This window comes from Dermacentor andersoni, chromosome 1 (assembly GCF_023375885.2).
Source record: "Dermacentor andersoni chromosome 1, qqDerAnde1_hic_scaffold, whole genome shotgun sequence".
Classification (NCBI taxonomy): domain Eukaryota; kingdom Metazoa; phylum Arthropoda; class Arachnida; order Ixodida; family Ixodidae; genus Dermacentor; species Dermacentor andersoni.
Genome location: NC_092814.1, coordinates 218,776,666 through 218,789,022, shown reverse-complemented (window position 1 = coordinate 218,789,022; position 12,357 = coordinate 218,776,666). Strand labels below are relative to the sequence as shown.

The 12,357-nt window shown below is 46.0% G+C and overlaps 1 protein-coding gene across 3 annotated transcripts in view; it reads right to left on the bottom strand.

The window, feature by feature from the left end:
• mle (dosage compensation regulator mle) overlaps positions 1–12,357 on the bottom strand; it is a 126,787-nt gene that overhangs the window by 33,274 nt on the left and 81,156 nt on the right. For all 3 annotated transcript variants that reach the window (XM_050196377.3, XM_050196378.3, XM_050196379.3), the window contains 3 exons: positions 4,096–4,256; positions 3,892–4,003; positions 241–493 (listed from right to left, as the gene is read on the bottom strand). In XM_050196377.3, the coding sequence (XP_050052334.1) occupies positions 241–493; positions 3,892–4,003; positions 4,096–4,256 (526 nt within the window). The remainder of the gene's footprint in view (positions 1–240; positions 494–3,891; positions 4,004–4,095; positions 4,257–12,357) is intronic.

The window sequence follows — 12,357 nt, the reverse complement described above, 5'->3', positions numbered from 1 at the left end:
GACATACTTGAAATCTACATAAAGAACTCTATGAATGGCAGTATTTTCAGATCTCTAATACAAATAATAATTTTTTTTTCCAAGTAGCATCTTGCTTTAATGCAAAACCAACCAACCACAAGGCTGTTGTTCCGTTAAGCAATTTCAGTTCACAGAGATTATACTGTAGTTCAATATATCAGTAATTCAAAATATAAAATGTGCCCATCTGAAGCTCTAAACACTCACAGAAGTACTTACTTTAGCATCATAGGTGATGCGCAGTGTGGGCATGGAGATGGAAAACTGATCACAGAAGCTGCCCTCAGCATACTCCCCCTGCATATGAGCCTGTTCCCACTGGTTGAACACGTTAAGAAGTGTGATGTGGTCACTCCAGCGTCCCCCAAAGAAGCGCCGCTGCACATATGCCAGCCGCCTGGGGAAGGGTGTGTCAAATGGTTCTGGGAATGTGCTGCTGTTGGCCGATATTGTACACAGTGCATCACCCGCCCTGGACAAGAGCAACAACACTGCTATGAGACATGAGAACAGGAGAGCAATGTACGCAAGGAAACGAATATACAAAGAGGGCAAAGTGAGCCCTTGATGGGTGGTAGTGGCATAAACTAATGTGAAGAAAAACAAATGCAGCTGGAACTCTGTGCTACATTTAGTTTCAACACGAAGCACCACACACAAACACAACATAAGAGTGTATGAACAAAACTGAACCATATACAGGCGCATATAAGTCGACTTTCCTTTCTTAAAGGTGAGTGCATATAATAGGCAGGCCAACCTATATGCAGTTGGTCGAGGTCAATTTGAAGAGCAGAATCGTGTGGCCCTTCAGCTGCAATTTTTGCAACAACTAAGTCATCTCTTGGCATAAAACAAATGTTACGAGGCTGTTAGAAAGGCGGTCCAACTATCTAGCTGAAAGGAGTACTGACACAAAAATTTTCCATCTTGGTTTTTCCACTGCAATAAGTAGCTAATGACCCAGTAATCACGGCACGAAACATCATTTGCTTCAGAGCATGACTGGTAATTATTTAGAGTCTTGTTTGTAGCGACCAGTCCAACTTTCGTTTTCAGAGAGCAATGAGATGGCCATGGAAGGAATGTAAACACAGCTGGGCACGTGATCGCACAAAATTGTGACGTACACAGGCCTGTGCGCTCGCCGACGCGCGAGCCTCGTGTTGCTAGTTCGTCTGCTACGTCTGCACGTGCTTTGCGATGTTCTCGCCATCATCATCATCCCCATTTTCATCCTCCAGCGGCGACTATTTCCTGCAGGCAGGAGTCGCCGCCGTATTAGACGTGGCCAACCACTTTTGGTTGGATCCACTACAAAGCAACGACTCTGAAAGTGCGGCCAGCGACAGCTATCAATATGCGTACGCACTGCTACAAGTAGTATGAACCATTCGTCGAGGGCGCTTTGGGAATGAAGCATATTCTGGAGCAGGACACAAGGCGGGGTAAAAGTCAGCCCAGCATCAGGCTGGGGGTTATGTAGTCTTGGCGGAAGATCATTAGACTGCTCTATGCTCGGCCGGTTTTGTTTATACCAGGCATGCTGGAAATGAGCAAATCTGGCTGCTCTTCAACGGGGCCCATTCTAAGCGTCCAGCGGCACACACGAACTCGGGCCACTTCTGCCGCTCGTCGACGCAGACAGTAGCGAACGAGCAAGCTAGGCGGGCTGGCGATCGCTAGGAAACGGAATAGGCCTAGCTAGTTGGCCGTCAGATCCGAGGCCAACGGCACATATGATCCGACCGCAGCTCATAATAAAGCACCTATATCGTCAACACAATCAACGTCTGCACATTTATGTCACTTATAAGTGACAATACAATTAGTTTTCCTGACGCCGTTGGTAGGGATGAGAAAACACGTTAGCCAAGCGAGCCGCTTCGCAGAGACGACTGCTGCGGTGGCTGCGCTGACCGCTTGCGAGTCAAAATCACGCCAACGATTTACTATTTCGTGCAACGTTTTATGACATGCACACTTTCGAGGTCACTTCATTTTAAGTTATTTCACATCGGAAACAAATTTTAGGTGATTTTCCGCGCTGCCATCAGCGGCGAAAAAAAGAACATCGGGGCTATCGGAGCGGCGAGAAACTTGCACACAGGGCCCGCCCCAATGGCAGCACAAACTTGTGACGTAGTGTTTTCTCACTTGTTTAGTGTTTTCTCACTTGTTTACATTCCTTTCTTAATGTCAATGTCACGAGGTGCTACGTTTCGCGGTTGGCTGCACGCATGCGCACTTTAAAGTTGATTTTAAATATGTTCTAAGCTATATTCGCCGTTTATATTTTGCAGACAATGTGTGTGCCTACATAAATCGATCTCACACGTTAACTCGAATTATGTCAGTACTCCTTTAAGTAATTGCCTTTAGTGCCCCTTCAAGAAGTGCTGCATAAGCAATGCTATAGATCAGTGGTCTCAAATTCACATGCAACACCGAGCCGCAACAAGGTGGGGGAGGGGGGATGATTTTGCAAATATGGCCGCAAGAACAGCTGTGCCCCAAAACAGGTTGAAAAACCACATTAAAAAAACTTGAAAAGCAGTTCATTCCCACTGATCAACACCCTGGAGCCTTTACAGATGCTGGCTTGATGCCTGGCAACGCTTCCCTGTGACCAAGGCTGGAATGTCCATGCTATATCCTGAGTTGATGCGATCTTAATGACGGACCGCAGATGTGAGTCGGTGATTGTTGAGCACAGCGATTCGTTCACCTTCATCAAAGAAAATAGGTGCCCACACAAATATGTGCTCCCACACATGGCGTAGATTCTCACAGTTACCATTAGAACTATGCAGACTGCATTTGAAAGCTCCATGGGCAGGATGTGGCCCATGGGCTGCGTGTTTAAGACCGCTGCTTTAGATGGCACTACAAAATAACCCATTGTGGCACGTGCAAACCAACAAGCACTCATCGTTATACAAGACTTCAGATTAGTTCAAACAAACAGCAGCTAAATAAAGTGCTTTGTGGTTCACTGCTCTACAGATTATTCTCACCAACTTTACTGGCCTCTAGGAAAGAGGTTGACGTTCTCCTAAGACCCGTTGCATACATGATATTGCACATTGCCTTCAATCTTTTCCTAAATTAACTTTGAGGCAATGACTCAAGATATTCATTCTTAATATGAAGTCTGGTGCACATGGAACTGTACGGAAGTGGTTTACTCATATTCATGTCACCTGCTTTCGAGAAATTTGACACTAAATTGATCTAGGCCTCTGTGTTGCCACAGACTGCACAAAACGATCTTGAAGTGTGTTTCGAATTTCTCAATGCATGAAAATCCAGGATGCACCAGCAACACATGGCAATGTACAATACACTTATTTCCAACTTCATCGCTGCGTTGACCAATGAAATGCAGTTTTTACCGTAAGTTTGAGGAGGCAGTTGCTATATTAGAACTATATTCCACTGCACAAGGATATTGGTTGCGCACACTTGATACCTTCAGCAGTGCTGCAAATTACTCTTCAGAGGGAGTACAGAGATGGGCGCACATTGTTTTCTGATATGAACCAATAAAAACTGAATGCACATGAGAATCGGGCAAATACTGCCAAATGAAGCAGCTTTTAAGTTTGACCCACAGGATAATTCCATCAACTCTGTTAGTCCTGCCAAGGTTGAATCAAGGTTGAAGTGAAATTAACACAAGATTATAAATAATATGGCATTTTAAAGGCTTCTCCTTAGGGCCTGGAAAAGACAGCCATGTACCAGCAAATGTGATGCAATCTGCAACCAGTGAGTGTATCCCAATGTGCTCTACACTATTTCAAGCAACACTAGTGCCTTTGCACAAAGCACCCAGTGCATAAGTGTTGGTAACCTATGGTCACCTACCCAAAAATGAGGCCAAGAATCAGCATCTTGCCAAGCCGAGGCTCAATGGGCAGACGAGCCAAGATCTTTCCCAATGCTGTAAGTTCACCCATAACTGTCAAAGCTCCCATTTCTGGAACAGAAAGCAGATTCAATAGACAATCACGTTCCTGTGTACTAAGGGGAACAGTCAGTCACACAAATCCAGATATTGGCAAAACTGACCCCGAAGTAGGACTTCAGATTCAATAACAGCATCTATAGGTGGAGGCTCCAGTGCCTTCGAGAGGAACTTAGTGATATCCCCAAGGCGAAGAAGTTTGATAGCGAGTGCCAGTTCATGAAGTGGCGTACGGAATATCTCAGGGGTGGTGTAGTTTTCCAGCCTAGACAAGAAAAAAAAAAAAGCATGATGACTATTTTTTATCCAATCTAAACATGTTCTTTACTTCCCACATGCAAAGCTAAAAGAAGTGACTGTGCTGCGTAAATGCAACAAAAAATGCATGCCTGACATCAGGATATTAGTGCATTTAAAACTTCTAAAATGCCATCAGCTCTTGAGTAATTACATAAACTTGCCCTATTGTCAGTAAGTCGGTGAAAATTAAGTTTCTACATGTCATACCCATACTCAATTTAGAGGACAAACTTATTCTAAGAGGAAGCACTTTGGAAAACAGCTGCTCTTCCGAGAGGTAAGGCCACGCGAAGTGGTGTTGCTATGTATTGTCATCAACTGGTTTTTTTTTTAGGCCCTAAATGGATCAAAGTATCCAATAAGCAAGCACATTGGAAAGCAGCTGCTCTTCTTACAGGTAATGCCATGCGATGTGGCATTACTATGTACTGTGATCAACTGGACAAAAAAGGTATCTAATAATTAACTGTGACCCCAAATGGACGAAAAAGGTATTCAAAAAGCGAACTGTGACGATAGCACGCAATAACTATTTTTTCATTTTAATACTCTTCAAGCAACCAGAAATCTCATTGCCCTTTTTGCAGTCTTGTGCCAAATATGACAATATATCCTCTTCACTACCAAAATAAATGTAGGCAACAAAATGAGTAACTCTTTTTAAAAAAAAAATTAATTTCAAGCTATTTCAGGTGCTGAAAGAGATACATTGGTGATATAAAAAGCACGTTGCAGCTGAAAAGCCGTGTTCACAAATGAGGGCATAAGTTGAGAAAACATCACGAGAGCTGCTCAAAGCCGCCTTCCTTTTTTTTTTTTTTTAAGCTGATGTATGGCGGCATTGTTTGAAAGCAGGGTAAACCATGATGCAGGCTGATAAACATACACGTGACTTGAATGCCTTGGAACATTTTGCTGATGCACTTGGCTTTAGAAAAAGTGTCCACAAATGTGGACAGTGGTAGCAAACAGGAAGATTTGCTTGAACACTCGCAGCCACCTTTCTTTTTTTTAATGGCCGCCTCAGCAGAGATGTGGCATCCTACTTTGGAAGCTCAGTCAACCATGGTCTAGTCTGAGAAAGGTACACTAATTTATTGCCTTGCAAGTTTTCACTCAGTACCTGTCTTTAGAAAAAGTGTCCACAAATGGCCACAGTGGTTGCAAAAAGGATGTTAATTTTTTTTTGTTTTTTAATATATACATAGCTATGTTGCAATGTGCAGTCTGCAAGCAACCTTAAGGGACCCTGAAATGATTTTAACAAACGTACTGAGTCATTAGGGTAGGTCCTTCTGATCATTAAATGATACATTCAAGTGCTCTGTGTAAAATGTGTAATTCATTACAAGATTTTACAAATGTACATGGCTACTGATAGCAGCGGCACAGCTCCTGCGTTTTCAGCCGCCCCCTCATAATTGCATACCTGCCAATCTGGCACGATAAAAAATCGGGAGACTTTTTATTCGCGTCACAGGGGGAGGGGAGGGAGCTCATTCACTGTTTCGGGGGGTTTCGTTCGAACTTTGAGGCAGTGTTCAATGAGTCCTTTTGCAGGGACCTTGCAGTAGCAGACTTTGCTTACTTCAAAAATCTGTCTGACCAGCTTTGCTAAAAAAAAACTGAAGACACTTTGTCGAGACAAAAGTGTGAAAAAGCAGACGCCTGACACCACTGCCAATGGCGATTTGTTGCATCGGAAACACCACGGCGGCACACAACTCGTACACGGTTATGTGAATGTTTGTTTATTAAATGCCTGCAACGTCGTTTACGCCTCTGTCTATCGTTTTGATGTCTTCCGAGTCCATAATTTCAAAGATGCCATCTGGGAGGATGTTGGCTTGCAACTCATGGCCGGTGAACTTGTGCTTTAGTGGGTCCACATCCAGGATGGCTGCTTTATGGTCACTGAAGTGCACAGAAGGTGCAGCGGTGGCGTAGAGGTAGAACACCCGCCTCGCGTGCAAGAGGTCCGTGGTTCGAATCCCGGTGCCGCGCAATTTTCCAACGGATTAAAAGAAAAAAATCCGCGTGTTGATAAAATTGCACAAAACAGGCCTGGATTGCGGCCTGATCCCGGTGACCAGAACCGGTAACGCACTCCCTCACCAGAACAGGATTGGCCACCCTGGTGCAATACTTGGCCGCAAGCTCCTATATGAACACAACAATCAAACCCCGGCCCTCAATCCCCAGCAGCTGCGAAGCAACTGACCACGGCGGCGGTCAGACCTGCGACGCAGCAGAGGGTGCTAAGAATCCCTGGCTCCGGACAGGCCGCCATTGGAATATGAACCTGGACACGTTTAACGCTAGAACGTTATCTAGTGAGGCAAGTCTAGCAGTGCTATTGGAGGAATTAGAGGGCAGTAAATGGGATATAATAGGGCTCAGTGAAGTTAGGAGGCCAAAAGAAGCATATACAGTGCTAAAAAGCGGGCACGTCCTGTGCTACCGGGGCTTAGCGGAGAGACGAGAACTAGGAGTCGGATTCCTGATTAATAAGAATGTAGCTGGTAACATACAGGAATTCTATAGCATTAATGAGAGGGTGGCAGGTCTTGTTGTGAAACTTAATAAGAGGTACAAAATGAAGGTTGTACAGGTCTACGCCCCTACATCCAGCCATGATGACCAGGAAGTCGAAAGCTTCTATGAAGACATGGAATCGGCATTGGGTAAAGTCAAAACAAAATACAGTATACTGATGGGCAACTTCAATGCCAAGGCAGGCAAGAAGCAGGCTGGAGACAAGGCAGTGGGGGAATATGGCATAGGCACTAGGAATAGCAGGGGAGAACTATTAGTAGAGTTTGCGGAACAGAATAATATGCGGATAATGAATACCTTCTTCCGCAAACGAGATAGCCGAAAGTGGACGTGGAGGAGCCCGAACGGCGAGACTAGAAATGAAATAGACTTCATACTCTGCACTAACCCTGGCATCATACAAGATGTGGACGTGCTCAGCAAGGTACGCTGCAGTGACCATAGGATGGTAAGAACTCGAATTAGCCTAGACCTGAGGAGGGAACGGAAGAAACTGGTACATAAGAAGCCGATCAATGAGCTAGCAGTAAGAGGGAAAATAGAGGAATTCCAGATCAAGCTACAGAACGGGTATTCGGCTTTAACTCAGGAAGAAGACCTTAGTGTTGAAGCAATGAACGACAATGTTGTGGGCATCATTAAGGAGTGCGCAATAGAAGTCGGTGGTAACTCCGTTAGACAGGATACCAGTAAGCTATCGCAGGAGACGAAAGATCTGATCAAGAAACGCCAATGTATGAAAGCCTCTAACCCTACAGCTAGAATAGCACTGGCAGAACTTTCGAAGTTAATCAACAAGCGTAAGACAGCTGACATAAGGAAGTATAATATGGATAGAATTGAACATGCTCTCAGGAACGAAGGAAGCCTAAAAGCAGTGAAGAAGAAACTAGGAATTGGCAAGAATCAGATGTATGCGTTAAGAGACAAAGCCGGCAATATCATTACTAATATGAATGAGATAGTTCAAGTGGCTGAGGAGTTCTATAGAGATTTATACAGTACCAGTGGCACCCACGACGATAATGGAAGAGAGAATAGTCTAGAGGAATTCGAAATCCCACAGGTAACACCGGAAGAAGCAAAGAAAGCCTTCGGAGCTATGCAAAGGGGGAAGGCAGCTGGGGAGGATCAGGTAACAGCAGATTTGTTGAAGGATGGTGGGCAGATTGTTCTAGAGAAACTGGCCACCTTGTATACGCAATGCCTCAGGACTTCGAGCGTACCGGAATCTTGGAAAAACGCTAACATAATCCTAATCCATAAGAAAGGGGACGCCAAAGACTTGAAAAATTATAGACCGATCAGTTTACTGTCAGTTGCCTACAAACTATTTACTAAGGTAATCGCAAATAGAATCAGGAACACCTTAAACTTCTGTCAAGCAAAGGACCAGGCAGGATTCCGTAAAGGCTACTCAACAATAGACCATATTCACACTATCAATCAGGTGATAGAGAAATGTGCCGAATATAACCAACCCTTATATATAGCTTTCATTGATTACGAGAAAGCGTTTGATCCTGTCGAAACCTCAGCAGTCATCAAGGCATTACGGAATCGGGGTGTAGACGAGCCGTATGTAAAAATACTGAAAGATATCTATAACAGCTCCACAGCCACCGTAGTCCTCCATAAAGAAAGCAACAAAATCCCAATAAAGAAAGGCGTCAGGCAGGGAGATACGATCTCTCCAATGCTATTCACAGCGTGTTTACAGGAGGTATTCAGAGACCTGGATTGGGAAGAATTGGGGATAAAAGTTAATGGAGAATACCTTAGTAACTTGCAATTCGCTGATGATATTGCCTTGCTTAGTAACTCAGGGGACCAATTGCAATGCATGCTCACTGACCTGAAGAGGCAAAGCAGAAGAGTGGGTCTAAAAATTAATCTGCAGAAAACTAAAGTAATGTTTAACAGTCTCGGAAGAGAACAGCAATTTACAATAGGTAGCGAGGCACTGGAAATGGTAAGGGAATACATCTACTTAGGGCAAGTAGTGACGGCGGATCTGGATCATGAGACGTAAATAATCAGAAGAATAAGAATGGGCTGGGGTGCGTTTGGCAGGCATTCTCAGATCATGAACAGCAGGTTGCCATTATCCCTCAAGAGAAAAGTGTATAATAGCTGTGTCTTACCAGTGCTCACCTATGGCGCAGAAACCTGGAGGCTTACGAAAAGGGTTCTACTTAAATTGAGGACGACGCAACGAGCTATGGAAAGAAGAATGATGGCTGTAACGTTAAGGGATAAGAAAAGAGCAGATTGGGTGAGGGAACAAACGCGCATTAATGACATCTTAGTTGAAATCAAGAAAAAGAAATGGGCATGGGCAGGACATGTAATGAGGAGGGAAGATAACCGATGGTCATTAAGGGTTACGGACTGGATTCCAAGGGAAGGGAAGCGTAGCAGGGGGCGGCAGAAAGTTAGGTGGGCGGATGAGATAAGAAGTTTGCAGGGACGACATGGCCACAATTAGTACATGACCGGGGTTGTTGGAGAAGTATGGGAGAGGCCTTTGCCCTGCAGTGGGCCTAACCAGGCTGATGATGATGATGTTGATGATGAAGTGCACAGTTACCTAGTCAAGGTTAATCACACTACTGCGAGTGCTGAAGACGAGGTCTACACAACTCCCATGGTTGGTAGTGGCTTTACTGGGCAGCGTATCCAACTTGAGCATAAGGGAGGTGTACATTGCTTGGATGAAATCGTGTTTCACTCTAGCATCTTGATTGAAGTCACCGACCACAACCATTTGTCAATGTTGGAGAGTGCGCGGGATCACACGACGCACGAAGTCGAGTGTCCTGCCCTGTGGAGTGTTTGGAGCTATGTACACACGCACAATGTTGAGGCCTGTGTCGAGCCGAACCCCACACACCTCTCCTACATCGAAGTGCATGTCGTCGAACTCAATGGGTGTCAGTGGCACGTCTGGATGGGCGTAGATCGCCACTCCTGCGGCTTGGTCGCCCGGTCGCTGAGTGCCGGTGATGTAGTGGTACCCCTTGATCTCAATGGGTGCCATAGTAGAGTTTGACCACGTCTCTGTGAGGCAGATCTTGCATTTCGTTAGGACTGGATCATGTGTCACATCCATGCCGTGCAAAGGGAGTGAGCGCATATTTACACACCCGACTGGGAACAGCGATGCCTCGATGAGCGACGTGCATCGCGCCGTGATTGTAGAGGAGGAGACGCGTCTTCCATGGCGGTGTAGGGGTGTAGTTGGCCATCCTCATCATCCACTTTGCTCGACTGACTTGTACTTGCTCGGCTTGCCGCGGCAAGATGGTGGTCACGGCGCTTCCAAGCTTCATTTGCCTTGGTACCCGGAGATGCAGCGAGTCGCTTCAAACGCATTGCCTCTCTTGCGTTGGCCCATCGCGTCCCTGGACTCTGTGGTGTCGGACACGCCTCGCCGCCCTGATGCACGTGACGTAAATGCTCAGCCTCTTTTGAGCCGCTTGCGTTCAGCAGCTGCTGCACATTGTGTGTTCGGAGACACTGGTTTGGCGAGACGAGGCATCCTTTCCACACGATACCGCAAAGTAAACTGCCGCCACTGCCGCTGCCACACCACACCCAAGCAGACTGTCGCCATGCGCGCCTCGCGACAGTGACGTCAGGGCGCGCCGTCAACACATGGCCGCCACGCGTGCCGATGTGATGAGTCATACCGCACGGCGCCGAACCACCCCAACGCCTGCACTTGACGACAGTGACGTCACGCACGCGAGCCAATCAGGAGGCGCACACCTGTGCCTAGCAGCAGTGACGTCATGACACAGAGGAGACCAATCAGGAGGCCAGAAAGCTGTGACAGTTTCTGCTAATGGCAGATGACCTTGACAATGAGCCAATAAAGGCTTCCGCCTTAAAATATGGTCCAGACTGACGGCCCTTCACTAGCAAGAGGTGTTGGAGGGTTGTGTTGCACATTGAATTCAGTCCTAGTTTTTCGTGCTGTGCTAAATATCCTCTCACTCTGCCTTGCTATGCGGAATCACGAGTAAATTGAACATCACCTTAGCAACTCGGTGAAACATGTTTTCCATCAGTGCTTTTTATTTTTTCAACCACAGGCCACTGCACGTCCCACCTTTCTTCATTCAAAATGTCCTCTTAAAGACTGTACACCTGCAGTGTGGCAAACTCAGCTTCGAGAGCATCTAAAGCGTCTTCAGCAGATTCATTGGAATCTCAGGGCAGCAGCTGAGGGAAACTCTGAATAAAGAAACGAGTCGAGAGCGATGCCTGTGAAATAAATTTCAGGTTCGCCACCTCCGCATTCTTCAGGGTTGTGTCCACATCCAAAACACTTCGCCTCGTCGCATTTCGGAAACATTTTCCGCAGAAGAGGCCCAACGTGGTCGCTGACACTAAGGGGAAGGTCGTGTTCGACGAGGAATTTCGTAAGTAGGCACTCCACACATATGACACTGTCATCGCAGTTGTTCCGGAGAAAGTTGACTATGTTGCCTTGCTGCTCAGCGGTGCGAACATAGCTTTGATGCTTCGCCGTGGAAACGTGCAGTTTCAAGTCGCCTTTGCCACCATGAGTCACGCTGACGTCGCATCCACACGTTGTACAAAATGCAAAATGTTCTCTTTTTCTTGGTGTCAAAAAGCACGGTAATTCAGAAGTATAAGATCGCAAAAACTTCTGCAAATACCTTTTCTTGGGCTTTGATAGCGCCATGGCATCCAGCACGCGAGGATTGTAACTTTACACGGTGCACCGTACACACACGGCCTAGCCAACACTAATCATACACACAAGCAGTAGCAACAAGATGCACCGATGCATCATGGAGGAAGGCATGCCTGAAATGCAAGAGCTACATTGGCTCTGGCTTTGGTCGGCTTACTAGGCACCGTAGTCGCCTGCTTAGTCAATGATACTGATGGTGCTAGTGCGGCCGTTGTTGGTGATGCTGGCGATTACGATGTGGCTGTAGATTCTGCGGTGCCGGTTTCGCAAAAACCATTATTGCGTGAACAGAGACCACTTTTCGGGAGATATAAGACAGTGATCGTACAATCGGAAAGTTCAGTCAAAAATCAAGTCTCCCGGGCGAATCGGGAGGGTTGGCAGGTATGTAATTGACCAAGTTAGCCCAATTGACATCAGTTGGGCAAGCTATCCGATTGGCTACCCAGTTCACATCATAGATAACTTTGCAAACTTTATGGTGAACAAATGCTGATCATAATAGTTGGAATGTTGGTTAATTTGTTTGCATAAAAAAAAGTAACAAAGAGAATACACAACAACAAATTATCACCACACTTAAGCACTTCCGGCACACAGCGACGCCTGCTTGTGTTGCAATGTTCTCCATGTTGACGCGAGCTACGTGGTCAGTGTTGGTCGTGAGCTTTCTTTTCTTGAGCACAATGGTTCGCCCTCATTACGTAATGGGCTGCAAATCTAGCGATCGGTGACATGTCAAGCTACGACATTGTGTCTCTGCAGGAAACATTCAAGCGGAGTG